Raw genomic sequence first — 20,444 nt, 5'->3', positions numbered from 1 at the left:
TCACTTTCATGAATCAGCCCCCAAATGTAGTCTCCCATCATGTTCTCGTTATACTATCCTTGGTAGAGGCGTTCAAAGTCCAGTATATCCTGGTGGAAGCGCTCGCCTTGCTCCTCCGAGTATGCTCCCATGTTCTCCTTGAATTTATCAAGATGAGCATCAAGTATATGGACTTTGAGGGACATCCTACAGCCCATTGTGCCGTAGTTCTTCACCAGAGTCTCAACCAGCTCCACATAGTTTTCGGCCTTGTGATTGCCCAGGAAGCCCCGAACCACTGCGACAAAGCTGTTCCAAGCCGCTTTTTCCTTACTAGTGAGCTTCTTGGGGAATTCATTGCACTCCAGGATCTTCTTTATCTGTGGTCCGACGAAGACACCGGCTTTGACCTTTGCCTCAGACAGCTTAGGGAAGAAGTCTTGAAGGTACTTAAAGGCTGCCGACTCCTTATCTAGAGCTCTGACAAATTGTTTCATAAGGCCCAATTTGATGTGCAGTGGTAGCATCAGCACCTTCCAGGGGTCCACCAGTGGCTCCCACTTGACGTTGTTCCTCCCCACAGAGAACTCGGTCCGCTGTGGCCAGTCCCGCCTGTGGTAGTGCGCCTTGGTGTCCCTGCTGTCCCAAAGGCAAAGATAGCAGGGAAACTTGGTTAAACCGCCTTGGAGACCCATCAGGAATGCCACCATTTTGAAGTCTCCTATGACCTTGATGCCATCTCAGAAAAATGCAGATATGTATCCACTTAGGCAGCTGGAACTAAACTGAACTGGTGGGCTTAAGGCCCCAGTATTTATACTACTATTTATATTACTGGAAAGTTCTAGAAAGTTCTAGAAGTTACTCCAAGTTTACTCAGCACTGAATCTATTTGGAATGTTCTGGAAAATAGGTACATTTCAAAATATCACTGTCCTGGTCACAAAAGCAAAGTTTGTGGGGAATAATAGCCATTTTCTATACTTTTGAGGCATAAGCAATTAGGAAATAACACTTAATACCCAGGAAAAAAAAATAAAATAAAAAAATTGTTACACGGTGTTATAAAGCATAATAAAGCAAAATAGGGGATCCTGCTCTTTTTATTTGTATTTATTTATTTTCTTCCGTTGGAAACACCTGCCCGTCTAATATATATTTTCACCCAAGGTTCCTGAAGAAATATGCTTCCGAACTTTATGAAAGAAAAACCCATTCATGTTCTGATAATAGAGGAAGGCAAAATCAAATAAAAAAATACATCTTTTGTATACATTGTTTGTACATCACAGTTTAAAAATTCCATTCTCTTAACTGTTCACCACAAAAAATGATATAGAACATTCATGTGGCCTAATCAGAGTCCTTTACACACAAGCAAACTTGTAATCTGAGCAGCATACTTTCCCATAAGTGATTCAGCTGTTTTTATGAATAAAAAAGTACCATTGGTTTCTGGCCTGTGTCAAACCTGCAAGCCATCCCGAATTTGCTGAGCTGGTTTTTTCCCCTCATTAAAAATTCCTGAAATGGTGATCTTTTATTTTAGAATTGGCATCCCCTTTTGAGTTTACCAGAAGCCCCTGCAAAGAGCGATCCTCGTGCGGTCAGGAGCTCTGAACTTCTTTGTATGTGGTTTTGCCTGTTTAATGCTCGAGGGGGGGTTAAGTATACATTGCAAGCTTTCATAGTTTTGTTTTGACTCACCATGGCAATTTGCAGGAGCGTTCTTTGCCATTAACTAAAAAATAAAGTTGTTAAAACATATGAAAGGGGAAAACTTTAAGCATATGGGTTCAACACACAGTTCAGTATTGACATGGTTTTTATTGGCTTTTTTTTAAATAGTCGTCTACAGGGTGGTCTGCTGTAGGTGGGGAGACTGTGCTGAGAAGCAAAGTGGGGATGTGTTGGTATGACGAAAAAGTGGATGCTTTCAGCATAGTTGCCTCTGGGTTGAAATGTTGTGTATTGTCTCAGCCTAAAACTAAAATGAACTGCAGGATGGCCGTACTTCCGGAAATGCAGACACAGCAAATGCAGGCCTACAGTATCCCATTGTACCAATGCACAGGTACTGCCAGTTAAAAACACCCGGGATTCTCAGTGGGTAGTTCTGCTGAGACCCTTTGTAGAAAAGCTGTAGAGATGAACTGCATGCATAGGGGTAATGCCTGGGATTCATGGGGGATGCTATTCGTGTGAAGACGCAAGCCGCTGGTGGAATAAATCCTCAGTAATTTGAGTAAGAGGGTGTAAGGGGAGTCAGATGCTCCACTATGAAAAGGCCATTTCATTCCAGTAACAAGAGGCTGCACTAATGGGGGTCTTGGAACAAGACTGTGAATAGAACTGAATCCGGTGTTAGGATCTGGAGGCCAGTCAAAACGGTGGAAAACAAACAAAACGATGGGGGAAGAAAAAACTGAGAGGCATAATAAGAAGAGATTAGCACTTTCAACCACTGTTGAACTGAGTCTGGAAGACGAGGCCTGTGAAAGGCTTTTACTAAGAGCCAGGGTCGAAGGAACTCTGTGAAAAAGCCCTGGCTGTGGGAAGGATTTTCTCACCATCTCTTCAATCTCTTTAAGTGCTTACATCTCGGCCATTACCACAATTCAATTGCCCAGATTAATCTCCACTGTCCTACGCTTTCCCTCAGTACCCTATGTGCACTGAACTTTGCTGCTACCTTGCAGTAAACATTTTTGAGGGAGTAACTTGAATTGTTATTTGTTTATTTAGCAGACGCCTTTACCCAAGAATAATTCAGTTATGTTATTTTAACCTGATTTTTTTGGGATACCTAAAAGATCAGTAGCTCTAGGCAATACCCTGCATTCTAGACAATACCCTGTAAAAATAAAACTATGGGGCAAATCTTTCTCGCAACTCTGCTTGCGTTGCGAATGTTTTGCGTAAAATCGCAAATGAGTGAAATCTAAGAGTTGCGGAGAAACTGCTCTTATCGCAGCGCTGCTGAGATTAATAAATTAACATGAATTAACACAGGAAATCAACCGCACCTCTCTCTCGAGGTATCACAACTTTTTGCAAAATGAAGACGCAATTTTGTTCTTGACGAGGCACAGCCCCAGCACCTCTTCAGCTATGAAAGAAAGAAAAAATGTCATGAAATGTTTTGCTCTCAAATGCGTTTTCTTACAATTCTCAACACGGTTTTATCCATTCTGCAAGTTCTTGCGTGCGCTAAACAGAGACAGTCCCCTGCCAGGGACATTTAATTACTTTACCATTTATGTGCCATAAAGATGACACTGGCTGCGAAAGAAGGACTGCGATTGAACATGTAGCACACATCAAGCTTCAATATGAAAGCTGAACATTAATTTCAATAAACAACAGGTTTTTAATGAAAACAAATATTGTAGCCTACTTTACTGAAGTGAAAACTGGCTTCTGTTATTTTTAAATACCACTGCTTCCGATTATACTACTGCTTAATAACAGGAACAACATTTTATTTAGGGTTAGTGTTGAACTTAAACGCATTCAAGCCTGCCTGTACCCCTACTCCACGCAGGAACATTGCCTGCAAACTTCCCTTGAGATGTTACAAATGTTTTGAGATTCATGCATGGTAGAGGATCCTAGCAACAATCTAGATCTGCAGCCGTTTACATCTGATCTGCATTTTGTGGACTTTCGCAGACACAGCACTTTGTTGAAGTTTATGAGTCGTCCCCATGAAACTTGTGTGGAAGCACTGGACTTGACACCAGGCATCTCGATTGGAGATTTGGAGCTGGAAGTTGCCAACTTCAAGGAGTCAGACATTTGAGTTGAAAAGTTTTGCACTCTAAATTCAAATCTGGAAAGCCTTGCTCGGAAACATGCACAACTAGCAAAACTAATAGACTGATTTGAAGAAATTGGAGGGTGAAGATAACCTCATTCTGCAAACTTGGAATGAACTTCCACTTACACACGGCACAATGCAGAATGCCAGTTTTGCTCTCTTATCGATGTTTGGCTCCACCTATATGTGCAAACAGACATTCTCCCACTTGAATCACATAAAAAAAAACTTGTGTTCAAGATTAACAGAAGAAAGCTAAGCTAAAGAGCAAAACGATGCAGCAGCAGAAGTCACATTAAAGAAGAGCACTGTAAAGTACATACATTGTGTGTTTATGATTGACTCTTTACAGACCACGTGCTCTACATTTCCATTCAGTTTGGCTGTCTTGCACAAAAAGGTTGCAGACCCCTGTCCTAGGTGCATTTGATATGGACTATATAATATCCTGGATTTTAATGTAGCGTAACTTTCTGAATAATGTTACATTATATATCTCTGTTAGTACAGTATATGTATATGTCTAAATATTCTTAGGGCAAGCACTATGTCTATCCAAATTGCTTTAACAACCTGGATGAACCCTCAGGGGATCAGTGTACTTTTTCAGAAGACGATATTTTATTTTTCTCCTGACTTTGTCTTGTAGCCACAGGGAAGGCATGTGAGGGGGGTGGGGTGAGGGAGGGGGAACAGCCAGTCCAAATGAAACTGCTTCCCCACATCGCCTTAAAGCTCAAGCATGGATCAATTTGTTATGCTCTATGAAACTCACATGTGAACGTTTGGTGCCAAAAAACGCCTTCGGGATGCATCCTTTTTAATTAAAATGCACTTTCACAAACGTGATCCTGTCAAAGCTGATTCCAAGATTAGTCAGGGATCTGAATACGATTTATTTTTACTATGTTTTTTTTTTTGTATCACTAGCTACAATACATAGGACTGTAATAATGACTTCTAGAATATGTCATTGGTATCCAGTCCCAAAGGTTGGATTTCACAGCCTCACCCCTCAACCTTGTACTTTAATGCCATGCAGTATGCTTACCTTATAAGGTTCTCAGTTATTTGCCTACCTCGGGGGAACACGTTTTCTTAACCGTCCTTACAAGGCTTTCTGTTCAGTGCCTGACACAAGACTTCCTTAGAGTGTTGGATGATAACAGAGTGCTTGGATCCTAGGGCTTGTGTGAGATAAAGATTTCTGATCATGAATGGGTGAATCATCAAACGTTCTGCCCATGCTGTGGAAAGAATGTGTACAAAGAAACTGCATTCTTTTGAGAAACCACTGTCTGGCGAAGGACCTATCCGTACTGGCAGCTGGATGTGTTTTAAATCTTTTGCAGATTTCAGACAGGCCTTTATTCTTTGGCTCACAACCCTGGCTTTCTGTTGAGGGACAGTTGTGGTTTCTATGGAAACTGCCCTATAGTCTGTTTCATGTTTGATTGCTATGAGTTAGTCATAAAAATTAATAGTATACATATACAGTGCCATGTTTATGCAATATTGTAATAGCAATATGGAAATATTTAATTTTGGAACGTGGCCTATTTAATTAATTAACTTTTGGCAAGATTCAGTTTGCTGAGCTCAGTGCATTTCCTTAGCAAGCAAGTAACGCATAACATGTGGCAGTGTTGGAAGTATTAACTCTTTTTTGATATAAGGAGGATGATATCGTAGCATGTGCTGAGCCAATGTGTATAATGTTAAAGCATTAAGTAGAACTCTGTTGTGTTGTAATCTTCTTTAACTTTAATGTTTAAGTGTAGTCTGTCTAATCATCATAACATTCTCAGTCAAGGGTGGCAGAATTTATTGTTTTAATGTTAATCATGGCATTTAGTGCTGTAGATTTTACTTCTTGACTAGGGGGATTCTGGAAGTATGTGGTCACAAGTGTTTTAAATGACTTAGCATTCCACAGACTATTCCTCTGGGGCCGGAAAGAGACTTTTTATGTGCAGATTTCCAGGATTTTCTCTGGAGGACTTTGTCAGCCTTGGAGTCAAAGTGATGTTGCGTGAATGAATTAGTGTATACTTCAGGGGCCATTCTACCTGAAAGGAATCCTCAGAGGTCAAAGGGTCATTCTAACTTGACAGGAGTAACAAATGTGACTCTTTTTAATAGTTTAAGCTTATCGGGGGTCTGTTAACACAATACTTTGAATTACGGTTTGATATTCATGTAATTGCTATGGACTGTCATTGGCATTTCATGCATACCAAACTTTACCTCATGAGAAAAACAGCTTTCTCATCAGGTAGATCTTGGTGAATTGGGCCCATGAGCTTACCCCTTCCTTGTGGCTATTATATCCTTGTACCATTGACACCCCACAACAAAGAAACAGTACCCCTTAATGGCAAGTGGATGTGATCTGCCATTCGCAGAAAGAGGTGTCTTCTGTATACTCCCTGTGCTCTCAAGTTTGTCTGTAGTTTAAGAGATGTAATTGGCACTTCTTTATCAAATTGTTTTGGTACTGAGTGATGTGTTATACAGGGTGAAGGATTTCCACACTCAGGGTATCAGGCACTCCTTTCCTTAAGCTACTTTGACAGCATTCTTCAGATTTAAAGTACATGGTCTGCCTTCTGCAGGATTGGAAGATTAGCTAACCTTCATGATTACTCAATGCCGAGACCTTTGAAGAAATTCTGCTGGTGGTTTAAGTTTTTTCAAGACTATATACGATGTACTGGTTTGTGGTCATCTTTGCTGCGGGGACTGTGTTGAGACCACCAGTCTCTGTGTCCAATCTCCAGAGAATTTTCATGCAGTACATTCCGGGCTGTGGCATGATCTGTGCATAGGAGCACATGTGCAATTCAACATCAAAACCCAAAGGCTAGTGTTTACTTCAACAACATTCATCATGAAGGTTAAAGAAAGAAAGAAAAAAAACACTGCACACTGTTGGCAAATTACTAGTTTTAAATACAAAAACAGCCAAGATATCGGTTTGAAAAAAACACAACATTCACCTGCCAAAATAGTTTCTGGCACGACACAACAACACAACCATAGAGACAATTAGCGCCAACACCCCAAACTATGTTGACAGCAATCATTATTAATCGCTGATTACATGAAGCAATGTTAATTAAACATTTGAATTATTTTCAATAATACTGCTCCCCATCTGCCAAACAATCTCTAAGCTTACAGCATTCAGTACTTTCTAATTAAAACACAAATGAGTGTTTCATGAGTGAATGCTGGTATATTATAACTCTTCGTTTCTTTCCCCAGCTTCATCCTTCCCCAAAGATTTCTCTATTTTAACCACTGTGAGGCCGAAAAAAGGCAGCCAGTCCTTCCTCCTGTCCATCTACAATGAGCAGGGGATCCAGCAGATTGGCGTGGAGGTGGGACGGTCTCCGGTGTTCCTGTATGAAGATCACACGGGCAAGCCCGGGCCAGAGGACTACCCGCTCTTCAGGGGTATCAACCTGGCTGACGGCAAGTAAGTGCAGGCCATCCTACACAATAGTGTCTCTGAGACTAATGCATTCAAACGGTGGCCTCAATGTGCACATGTGTCTATGTAAGTCAAGAAGACAAACATTTTGGCCAGTGCCTTTATCAGTGTAAGACACTAGCCAAACTGTTTATTGATTTGACTTGGTTTCCTATGAGTTTTACCTTAAATATGGGCTTTATATAAAATTCCAATAAAGTGTCAACTACCACCATGAATTTAGAGTGTATACATATTCTGTGTCTTATACAGTATATAATATACAGGTAGTGGACAAAAAAATGGAAACACCAATGTGAAGTCAGTTAATAGGGCGTTGGGCCACTATGGTATCCCGCTCTGTGGAGTTCTCGGTGGACCGTTTTTGATGAAACTGGCTGCTCGCACTCCAGGTTGAAATTTGCAGTCAATTGATCTGCAGCTGCTCGTCTGTTTTGCCTTGCACTTCGAATTAATGCACAGATATCACGCTTCCGCCCGCTGTTGCCCTTTGCTGATGATGTCTTTCCCTCGGAGTTCCATGCCGACATCACCTTAGACACCGTTGCTCATGAAACATCATCAAGTTAAGCTGTCTTGGTCACTGAAGCTCCTGCCAAACGCGCCCCAACAATCACCCCTCTTTTAAAGTCACTGAGGTCTCCTCTTGCAACCATGCTAGCCATAATTATAGGCAACCAGGCCTGTCCAGCATTTTATACATGACCCTAAGTATGCTGGGATGTTATCTGCTTAATTAATGCATGAGCCACTCCTGTGTGGAAGCCATTGCTTTCAATATACTTGGTGTCCCTCATTTACCCAATGTTTCCATTTTTTGTCCACTACCTGTGTGTGTGTGTGTGTGTGTGTGTGTGTATGTATGTGTATATATATATATATATATATATATATATATATATATATATATATATATATATATATATATATATATATATATATAATTTGAGTAACATTTCTTTCAGGAATATCACATATTTATGCTTAAATGTGTGTTATCCATTTGAGTTGGGTATTTAAATTAAAGTAATACAGTAAGGCTAAGAGCATCAAACTAAAAACTATCTATGGTTGTCAGAAATGAAAGCTCTCAATGCAAATTAAATACAAGTCACAGAACCCACACCCACACATGGAATTCCTTCTCCACAGGTGGCATCGAGTGGCTATCAGTGTCCACAACAAAAACGTCACCATGGTGTTGGACTGTACTAAGAAGTCAACAAAGTTTTTGGACAGAAGTGCCCGTCCTCGAATTGACACCAAGGGCATTGTGGTTTTTGGAACTAGAATACTTGATGAAGAAGTCTTTGAGGTAGGGGGTTTTCCAGTTCCAGTATTTCTTTTTTTTAAATAATCTTAATAAGGTCTAAGAAAGTGGAGAGCTGCCCTTTAAATAACAAAATGGCAGACAGATGGTTGAGCCTGAAGAAAGCTGGCTTTGATGACATGTGCTGGTCAGCACTTAGTCCCAGTTCAATTCATAGAATAATTTATGGTTTAAGGTTTTCCTGTTGTTGGCTGGGCCTTACATGTTTTGTTACTATATGTATATGATATCTGTGTTGCAGGTGTGTTTTTGAACCTTCATAATGACAACAAAAAAAGCACCGCACCACACCACACCACACCACACCACACCACACCACACCAAACCAAACCACACCACACCGCTAGACAAGGGGTTTCGCCTGCCTTTTATGGTCTGTGGCTGGAGCCCAATTAACCAATAATTAACAATTAAGCAATTAAGGCTCCAGCCACATTCTCACATTTATTTTGCAGGGAGGAATTTAACCCCTCCCTGCCGATCCAAAACAAACAAGAATTATAATGAAAATCATAATGAAAACAACAGTAAAAATAATAATAATAATAACACAAATTATAGGGGAGAGCTGGCACCCCATCACAGAGCCCCATTCCCAAAATATTATCAAAAAGGTAACAACAGGATTGAAAGAATGCTTTTTCAAACTCTGTTTTTATGACTAGAATTAACTTTGTTTTAGAATATTGCTAACAAAAATTTAGAAAAACAAATCATCAATAACAAAGTGTATAATAATAATAATAATAATAATAATAATAATAATAATAATAATAATAATAATAATAACATTTGAATATGGGCTCATCCTAACATCTATTTTACAATGTGATGCATAAATACAGTACATGGCGATTTCAAATGAAGCCTTACCCAAACATACAAATTAACACAAAGTAAAAGGGGTTGTTTTGTGTGTTTCCATAGCAATAGCAGCTTGTGAATCTGTTTTTCATATTGTTTGACAGGGTACTGCTGTTGGTGCTGTAACTGCACACACGAGCAACACGCACAGTTTTACTAAAATTAAGCTCTAATGGTACGGTTCCAACTAGCTGCCTCTGGCAAGAGTTTTTTTTTTTTTTTAATTATGATTTACAGTATTGGCTTTCCAAGCATGTGGTCTTCTAATCTTGACAGCTTCTGAAACTTGTCAGATGGAGTTGTTTTTTTGTGCAGATTTTCACTTGGATAAACCAAACAACATTTCAGTACGAGGAGTTGTATTGTCTTGGGTACATTACAGTTCCAGCTTCTGGTTCAGAGTGGATTGTCTTTCAATCTTTTAAAAGATCTTCAAGCCTTTCAGTCTTTTAAAAGATCTTCAAATCCAATGGAAATTAGATACCTAGAGTGGGTGGAGTTGGACGGTGTCATTTCTAGACACTGTAGGGTGAAATTACAGCAACTAATGCAAGAGTTTACTTGTACCTTTAAACTGGTCAAGGGGAAGGGTTCATAATAAGTTGCCCAAATATGCTTGACCACCAAGTTTTCCTGCACTGGAAAAAAAAAATCTTCCTCTCATTAAAATGTAATTAGTCTGAGAGCAGTGTTAATCCCTGTCTTCAAATCTCGGGATTCTGGGTCATAATTTTTCGACGGATCTAGCATGTTTGATAATGGAGAGTTGGACGATTTGGTTGTCTGCCTAAATGTAAGCTAGTTCTTTAAATGACAATGCACTGTTTGTTCTGAGCTTTCTGTATATTCAGCTGCTTGGTACTATTTTGTATGTACCACATAGCAGTGAGATGTCAAACTTGGATATAAAAGCTTTGCATGAAATTATAGTGGTGGACCAGGGTTAGGTGCTAAAGGCTTTGCATGAAATTATAGTGGTGGACCAGGGTTAGGTGCTAAAGGCTTTGCATGGAATTATAGTGGTGGACCAGGGTTAGATGCTAAAGGCTTTGCATGGTGTAACAGGGGATGTGTTTTGTGTGTCGGTCGTCACTGACAGACACAGAGCATTGGGTGTTGACACACCGCACAGGCACACAGATTTATTATCAAACCAAGTGCTGACACTTGGGTACCAGCAATGGTAGCCCTAGCGTCACATTTAATAAAGAAAACAAAACAAAACAAAGCTAAAAATAAAAGTTTGCCACACAAAACAGCGAGCGCTAGTCCCACTAAAAGGAACGTTCCGCTCCAGGACCCTACTACTCTATGCAAACCCTCTCTGTACTGTTTGGGATAAAAATCCCCTAAACTGACCTGCTTCTGGGCTTCCGGAGTCCCGGCATTCTCACTGAGACTCCGACCTCTTCACGCAGCCAAACAACCTTGGCTGGGCAATGCCTTCACGAGCATCTTGGAGTGGAAGGGTTTCGTGTCGAAGTTCCTGCAGAGTGGACGCTCTCCTCCTTGATGTAAACAAACACACGCTTTTGCTCAGCGCCCGTCTGTATAGCAGTGGCCATGTAGCAGCCTCAAACTGTGGTGCAGAAGCTTTTTGAGCTTCCCGCAGCATGCCCGGGCATGCCTCCAGCCAATCTGGACCTCCTGATCCGCTCAGCGCTGGGTGAGGTTAACTGCCCAATTGGTTGCCCAGCAACACATATCAGCTGCACACACTTGCGTAGGAAACAGCGTAAGGGCTCTCCCTGTCACACATGGAATTATAGTGGTGGCCTAGGGTTAGATGATAAAGGCATTGCATGGAATTATAGTGATGGACCAAGGTTAGATGCTAAAGCCTTTGCCGGCAGTCCTTTGAAGCTCAATATTTGAAAAGCATTTGATCGTCTATAATATTGAAATGACTCAATGATTGATTGGGCCGATGTACACCGCTTCAGCACACGTGTGATTAAACATAGGGTTCCTTGACACGGATTAGACGACACGGTCGGCCATCTGCTGAGAGTTTAGCTGACTGTACTATTAGTCATGGAAGCAGTAATGGAACAGGCTGATATGGGAACCAGCATTAATTAGCTTATTGGAAAGTTTAAACTTTTTTCTCATGTTGGACCTCAGCCAGCTGGAAATGAGGGGAAACTCCTCTAAGAACTTGTGTAAAATGGAAAAATATGCCACATAGTTTCCCTTCCCCCTTTGTTATGACTCATAAACTAAAACAGTAGTCTTAGTTTTAGTGTCCCAGGTAAATATTTATGGCTGGGGATTAGTATTATTCAGCTACCCTATGAATCAGTCGTAATTGCAGCATAGTGACTGCAGAATAGTGACCGGTACAGTATTTATTTTTTTGTATTAGTTTATTTAACAGTAGAGGGTCAGTAAACTAGAACAATCTGTAGTTCTGTGTCTTGTAAAAGACGACATGTGCTGAATATCCAAACACATTTTATCCACCACACCCATGTGTAACATGTAATCTAGAGAACAACTTATCCATGGGTAGGACACCTATTCATATCATTGGTGGGGAGGCATGTACTTTCTAAGATAGGTAGATCAGATAAATATAAAGCACAAAAAAGAAATGCTGTTATGCCAGAGACGTGATATATAGAGAAAATACCTGTGGTTGGAGTAGAACAAAAAAATCTGGGAGTTCTGCCATTATGTGCTAAGAGACTGTGCTGTTTCTGGGCCTCTGTCCACAAAAACATCACTAATTGCCAGAATTAATTTCAGCTGGTTTAGGTTAATCTTTAAACCCAGATTCCAGAGACCAGAACTGGGTACCCAATAGGAGTCCCCCACCATCAGTGATCTGTGGTCTGTAGACCACTCTGTTTTACAGCAGCGTTACATTAAACTAAAGTGCAATGAATTATTAGTGGTTGTAATGTTTATGGGAGCAGATTATAACATGGAAAAGAGACATGACTGTTTTTGCCGCTACACCTTATAATAGGTTTAGCAGGTGTGTGTATGTGTTTCTGCAGAGACAAAGTGAGCTGATTTTTGTCTGGCTCTGCAGACAGACCATGTCCCCCTGCTCTTACCGACCCTAATAACACTGCAGTTTCCCTCGCCATCTGCCAAGAAAAATGTAAAATAATTGAGGGAGACTGGAAACATCATTAAAAACAAAAGTCTGACAGCGACGAGACAGTATTGAAGCTCTTAAATATGTAAACGCAGCATGTTTAAGCACAAGAGACATATATCCAGGAAGATTGGGTGGTACTTTTACAAACAGTCTGGGCATTCACTTAAATTCTGTTGCTTCAGTTCCCAGTGAAAGCTGGCAGCAGAACAGGTGAACTAGTTTTTAGTAGTCTGATTTTCTTTTTTAAATAAGTTGTTATGGTGTACCTGTGAATTTCTTATTAATAGCGTACTTTTTTATTTTTTTATTTTTTATAAATATCTCTATAGACCATTATACAGGGGTGCAAATCTGGTTCTGTGGCACTAGATTCTAGCACCAGAGTACCTCATATAGTAAACATGTTTAATTATTATTATTATTTATTTTGTTATATTCCTTAGCAACTATAGTTTCTAATTGGGTCTAGACTATTCATATGACCCACCCACACTCATCCACATACACATGAGAGAAGGTTTGTGTCGTGTAGGAAACACTTTCAAAACACTTTAGCACCAATTTTCAAAACGATTTGCACCCCTGTTACATTAACTGGTAAGGTAGATTACACCAAAAACCTGATTATCACGGGACTAAAAATCAACACATAAACAGGTGGATTGTGAATTTTTACCAACGTCAAATTTAGTCCCGTGCAAATTGTCCATTTCTTTTATCTCAGATAATTTTTTTAACCTTCTGTTAAATTTCAAACTCAGGCATCCTGTGTCTTTTTAGACCTGTGAGAAACGACCACAAAATTAGTGTTATGATCTAAAGATTTCTGGGGTATTCGCCGCAAAGCTACGATTTGGTATCCAAATTGGGGATGGGGCGAAAATACAAAATGTAAGTGGCGACTCTAAAAATGGATGCTTTGAATGAAGCATTTAAAAATGATATGGAAATACATATAATTCAAGAGAGGAAACGTTTATTCGATGCTGTCAAAGTGCCCGTAGCCTGTGTTTCTGTGGAGGCGACATCGCCTCCATCTTGCACAAGTTATTTACAAATCGTGCACAAAATCACCCTCGCTGGTCACATCATCGCATTTCATTTTTGAGTTGATCGACTTTCCTTGATGAAAACTAGTCTGGGAGGTTACTAGACGCCTTCTGCTCTTGACCATCTCTGAGGACCCCTGATTTTTAGTCCTGCGCAAATCCTGCTTTAAACTGGCCGAACAATTTTCTACACATGTTCTTAAATATTATCTGACAAGACAGGATATCAGTACTACACACCACAAAACCTAGCTGCAAGTAATCAGTGATCTGTGGAAACCAGTGGCTAAATTGTGTTAGCATTCTGCTCTTCTAATGACCTTGTAATGCGGGAGATAGATTTTCTGAGTCCTCATGACCTTATAGTGCATACTGAAACAGCACAGTGGAGTTTGTTTTTTGTGGCATCAGCACATGGTTAGAAAATGAATAGCTCCCCTTAGAGTGTGCCAAGAAGGGACGAGCCTTGATGGGCCGAACTACCTATTTTCATTCCCAACCCTTTCTTATATTCTTATGTTTTTATGGAGTTGACATGTCCAGACTGGTTTTTATACCGTAACCATTCTTGCTCTGACTGGGAATGATTGCCCTTAGTGCAGTGCATTAGCTGGAGTTTAAGGCTTCTGCGTCCACTGCAGTGCCATTTAATGCTTGAAGCTTGGATACCAGGGTGCTCCAGTACATTTACTGTGCTGGTGTTTCAAAAATACAGCTCAAATATATGTTATTTTTAAAAACAAAACAAGATGTTTTCCTGTGAACCATAATTATCAGTACATTCCTTAATTCCACCAATATTAAAGCCTGGCATGTCTGTGAATGTGGCTGTAGGCTCAGGAAAGAGTCTTTTCGCATGATGGGCGTTTGCATTTTCTGCAAACCACAAACATCAATTTATTATATAAACAAAATACAAAAATCTTACAGAAGGAAATTATTTTGGAAAGATGGAGACACTGACAAAACTGTTTTTTTTTCGTGTAACCTTAAACACAAATAACTTGAGGCCAGAAACATGTATTATTTTTTATATATTTTATACCATAGTGACACACATGCACACAGCAGTAAACAGTGCAGTCTATCCAGCTGTTTCTTAATGTCCAGCAGTTACATCACCGCTATGCCTCAAATCATTTCATACTGTAGATAGCCAAAAAAGGGTCCATTAATATGTAAAATGGCAAGAAAAATAGAAAACCATTTAAAAAAGGCCAGGAGTGAGACCAAATATAACAACAATTAATCTGTCAGACTTCGGCTGTGTTTTCTTTTTTTCTTCTTTGTATGAAGCCATAAGTGCAAGTACTTCATAAATCCCACTTTTTCCAACCTGAGAGGAAGAGCTACTGAGTCCCTATCCTGACTACAGCTATGGCCAAAAAATTAGCATCACCTCGAACTTTAGGATTGAGACCCCCGATATGGACACAACGATATGAACATAATTTTGATGTTAACGTAACATTATTCAGCCGGTTTCATTCGACTTTATGAAGCAAAATTTGTTAATTCTATAGGGTGATGCAAAACTTTTGGCCATAGATGTAGGTATTTGAAATGCTGCTCGAAGAGACTTCAGGCCTGAGCCAACCATATTGTGAGATTATTGCTGTGACTTTTTTTAAGCCTATACTGCCCTCCCAACTATTATTAGCAATGTGTTCCTGTTCAAGTTCTGTTTAATCCCTGAGTAAAATTAAATCTAGCTCGATTCAATTGGGAGTTTCTTGTCAGCACACTGGACAGGATGAGGGAGGTGGGGGTAAACCTCAGATCTGATTAAGTCCTTGGAAATGGTGAGGAGCTTCGTGCTCTGCTTTCCTCCTAGACGATGATGTCATTCTTGGAAACCTGGACCAGTCTGATGGCATAATGCAGAGGTTTGCAGAGCTTTCTTGATAGGGAGGGAAAAGGGGTCTGTGAACAAAAGACAGTTCCAGCAGTATTATTTTTTAAATTGACAGTTACCGGTAAGCCACGGATACCTTTAAGAATTTAAATTTTGGAAGTGGCGAGTATATCCCTTCCTGTGTCGGTTCAGGTATTTGTGGTATATACCTCCCTTTTTTAACAGTCTCCAATTTTTTCTGAGAAAGTTCTTCAAAATTGATTCGGAACCAAATCGATTACAATGCCTCCGTTGTCTGATGACATTTTTTTTTGTATTTGTCAGAAGTAAATCGAAATATCACTTCGACGTTCTCAATGTAATTCTCAATAACGGTCTGTAATAAGAAATCTCTTGCAAAATTCAGCTATTGTTACACTGCTTAGGGCCTAGCATATTTATGTCCCGCCTCTGCTCACAGCTGCAAGACCAGGGCAGATCTTTGACTCTCCCATTGGTTAAACTTACTCAAGATCTTCAAATGCAGATCTTCTATTGGTTGATTTGATTTGGTATGCAGATGATTGGGGCAGGAGAGTATGGGTACCTGTGTTTCTCTGCTTTGTGGATATTTTGTGGTCAGGGTTGAGACAGGGTGGGTTAGGTGTTGAGCAGCCTGAATAAAGTGCCTGAACTAACACCTCCTAACATCACCAAACATGTTACAATATACATAAATTATGACAAACTGTCAGTCCTGTGGGTGCACATATCACGTACAGGAAAAGAAAAACACTGTAAGATGCAGGTTGACAGAATATGTACTGAGATCAGGCTTGCTGGTTTAGAGGCAAGCAAGGCACCAACATCCAGGGCTACTAAAATATGTGACTTATTTGACTGGGTGGGAACACATGCAGTTGGAAATAGAAAATAGGTTGAAAAAGACACAAAAATCAAAATACTGGCCAATTTTGCTTTCATAAGTTCACACTGACTTTCAAAATGTTCGTATTAAAGCAGAACTAGTGAACAAATGAAAAGAAAAAAAATGATAAAAGAAGAACATTCTAGGTTAGTTAAGCTGTTGGCAGATCCACTAATTTACAGCACGTATGATGCCTTCAGACATGATTTACACAGAATGAGCCTGTACTGGTCTCCTTGGGTTTACTGCCTCTCCTTGAGAAAGAGCAATGCTGATGGAACACATCAACATCACCAGTCAGGCAGCCCACTGTGTGGGAACACTGCCAGAAGGAGGCTGATAGGAAAATCCTAAACCGTGCCAGACACCCTCCCTACTCCCCTACTACCCACACATCCACCCCCCCCCCCCCCCCCCCCCCCCTTGTCTGTCCAGCAACCGACGAGGTGTGCCTTCCATTTGCACAGGAATCCTACATGCATTATTCTCATTAAATACACCCACCGGAGCCCAGGCAGGAATCATATAGCTCCAATGAGTTGTACAGAGACTTGGACGATGAGTCACAGACTTCACACCGTCCAAAAAACATGGAAAAATGTAGCAGACCAGACAAGGCTGTTTGGGATTTTTGTTTTGAGCCCGTCGATTATTAGTATTTGATATATACTTAATTTGTTTAACAGTACCTTTTAAAGTAAGATTAAAGATGGAAATACCAACCAAAAAAAAGTTTTTGCTAAAATAAGCAACTGTAAATACAATACCAGAATATGCTTCAAATTGCCAAACAGTTGTTATGCAGGGACTGCATAACAGTATTGCAAAGCTAAGTAGTTAGCTCACATAGTTTTAAATGTCAGTTCCCTGATTGTGCTCTATTAAGGTAACTAAAGTGACTGGATGGTTAGTTTTTAAGATGTTTTTTTTTTTTCAAACTGCAAAAATTGTTTTTACACTCCAATTAGACCCATCTGTTTAATATTGGTTCATCAAGTCACAGTTCAAAAAATTGAAACCATCCCGCCCCTCAAGGGAGCTCTCAGATTTCCAAGGTAAATCTTGCAATTTCCTTCTTTCATATTGGAGATTTGCTTTGGAAGCGAGGGTCCCTAATTACTGCAGCAGAAAAGAAACATTCCCTCAGCAGTATTTTGTGGGTATTAATTAAATGCCAACCATAACATTGACATGTCGAATTGGTGTTGCCTGAGAAGCAGGAAACTGGAGTCGTGTTTTTCAGCTGTCCTGTAATGTTGGTGGTGCTTGAAGCTAGGCAAAGCGCAACTGGTGAAAAGGTTGAAAAAAATGGTTTACGCTTTGTTAGTTTTGGCAAACCTCTGCATGTTACAGTTTGAGGGAGTCCAAATCTATACATTTATGCTGTTTGAATCTCAGTAATATATTATTTGGTTTTATGGTTTGATTTAACTTGCCCACTCATGTGACTTAACTGATGGTTTAGGACAGAGTGCTGATTTGCACAGTTTGGATTTATGATACAGTGGCACGGATAGGTGGACCTCTTACTGTAGATGCTTTGGAGTACCATTTCCCTTAAAGTACCATTTCCCTGCTTGGATATAGAATCGTTGACCATAATTTACTTATACTATACATGTGTTTACTATGTGTACACTTTATTATGTACAATGCAATGATGTTGAGTATGGTATTTAGAACCTTTGATGCACATGAACAATCTTAAGTGGTTTAATAAAGACTTAGTTTCACACATCCTGCCTCCGAGTGGACATGTCCTGCAAATACATGAATATGTAAAATCTCTTGCATGCCAAAGTGATTGGAAGACAACTCTGAAGCAGTTTGGTTTTATCAAGTCCAAGTCATGATGATACCAATCTCACACCAAGTCCATGTCCACCTTGGTCCAAAGGTAAGTATATCCAAGCCTGGACTGAAGCCGGATTAGTCTCATCAGAACATGAACTTAAAGGAAAAAACACAAGGCAACGTGGGAAACTGAGTTTTTGACAGCAGTTTGGAATGGTGTAATACTCTTACAGCAGAATCATTTTGTTTTTTTAAAACCCTGCATGATTTTTATCTGATCTCTTCGACAGCTACTTGCTAGTGTGTAGGAATTCATAACCACGCTACCTTTGTTTGGTTGAGGAAGTGCACAGCACTTGTGTCTGGAGCAAAGCCATTGGCTGCCTGGGAATGGGGCTGATTCTACATGTGTTTCCTATTGGTAAATAGGCAATGCTGCTGCTTTGTTTCAGCAACAGGTGGTTTTTCTTTCAGAGCCAGAAACACATCTGGAATTTGAGACTTTTTTTTTGGGTCAACCAAGGGATCGTAAAAAGGGGGAAAGGAACCAGGCATGTTTTCTTCAGTACATCAATCCAATGTGTTTTGTTTTTAAAGATGAGGTCTGCAGATGGGTACAGCCTTGCCAAAAAGAGAAGAATGAAGAACATATTAAAAATGAAACTACTTTGCTTGAAGGGATTTTGCCTGAAGATTCATTACAGTCTATCTACAGACTCTCCTTTTAATTTCCTTTTAGTTACTAAATCTTCTCTAGGAGGCAAGCCATGCATAATTTACCACAGTGACTCCTGCTGGTAGACCATAGAACTGCAGTAGCTGTGGGTTTTAAAACAATATTTCAAAATGAATTTTACTTGGGAATCAGACATGTCAACCCCTAAGTGTTCATACCAGTGAGACCCCTGTTGAAAAACCTTGGGATTGATGAAAAACCTTAACCTAGCTGTAGCTGTAACTGTAGCTAGTCATGGAAAGAAAATACTGTCTGCTTTTGCTCCTTTTGTGGAGACAAAATAAAATAAATAAAACAAAGAAATAGTCTGGGTACACTACAGACTAGAAAAAAATGAGATTTAACAGTAAATGTTTTGATTTTCTGTTTTAATAAAATCTTCAGTTAGTGGTTGAATGTGATTATTATTATTGGTCAACATTATTAAAACAAAGAAGCGTCATTTTACAGAAATACGAAATCAGTGTGTGGCGCTCCCTGTCACTTGAACTAAAATTAAGGTGAAATAAAGAGAGATAGACATACCATCAATTTCCAGTTGTTCTGTTATGTCTTACCTTATGGCGCATTTCTTTTTATTGTCTTTATAACCACTGACACTTTAATAATTAAATGCTCATTGATGTCCATTTCTCTTTTATTTCTGTGACAATGACAACCTCTCCTTCGACTCTCTCCGAGTACGACGTGTTGTGTACAGAAACATAGAAGGCTCGCGCAGACAAACTGTCAGTTTGAGACAACAAGGCAATTCTATCTCTGGAGTAAGGGGGGAGTTTGCGTTTTTAGCTACAGGAATATAGAATGGTAATGTACACCTCTTTATGGTGACCCCCCCACCCCCCCAAAAAAAAAAAATAATAATAATACGCTTGGACAGTTGAATTGTATTTACTGCTGTATCATGTATAAAGGTTTTCGCAGTCTCGCAAACAATAACAAGCACAAACGTGAGAATCCATTGCACGGTGAGTTTCACGGGTAAACCTTGAGACTTGACATCCATGATAACAATAGTTTATATTGTCCAGATGGTAGTGAAGAAGTTGGGCTGGTTTAATTTAAAGGGTTATTTTAGAATACTTACATTTGTTTTACTAAAACTGCACATGATAAATATGTATGATAAATGTATTAACCTATAATTGAATACAGTAAACCACCATCATATCATACTTTATGTTGCTAAGACCACTTTTGGTTATTTTATACATAACTATGGTTGAACAAGTTTTAGCAAAGAAACTTAGAGGATTGATATAATTATGCAGTATTATAATCATGGATGTATCATGATACAATGTAAGTAATGTATTCTGTGACATTTTAAATACATATTTTACTATGGCTAGACATAAATGAGTAGAGAAAAAAAGCTTATCTTATACCACTGTCAGTGTTGGAGAATGAAATCGGACTTGTAAGTGAAATGTTTGTCATGCTTTGCACGTCCCTGAAATCTAATAGCTGAGCAATATGGACTTTACTGAGTATATGGGGAATAA

At 39.6% G+C, this 20,444-nt stretch overlaps 1 protein-coding gene across 2 annotated transcripts in view; it reads left to right on the top strand.

Moving 5' to 3' along the window:
- The window catches only part of LOC117396902 (collagen alpha-1(V) chain-like), a 129,662-nt gene that overhangs the window by 37,348 nt on the left and 71,870 nt on the right, over positions 1-20,444 (top strand). For both annotated transcript variants that reach the window (XM_033995213.3, XM_033995212.3), the window contains exons 3-4: positions 7,067-7,280; positions 8,448-8,610. In XM_033995213.3, the coding sequence (XP_033851104.2) occupies positions 7,067-7,280; positions 8,448-8,610 (377 nt within the window). The remainder of the gene's footprint in view (positions 1-7,066; positions 7,281-8,447; positions 8,611-20,444) is intronic.

Source organism: Acipenser ruthenus, chromosome 31 (assembly GCF_902713425.1).
Source record: "Acipenser ruthenus chromosome 31, fAciRut3.2 maternal haplotype, whole genome shotgun sequence".
In the NCBI taxonomy this organism is placed as follows: domain Eukaryota; kingdom Metazoa; phylum Chordata; class Actinopteri; order Acipenseriformes; family Acipenseridae; genus Acipenser; species Acipenser ruthenus.
This window is presented reverse-complemented; position numbering and strand designations above follow the sequence as displayed.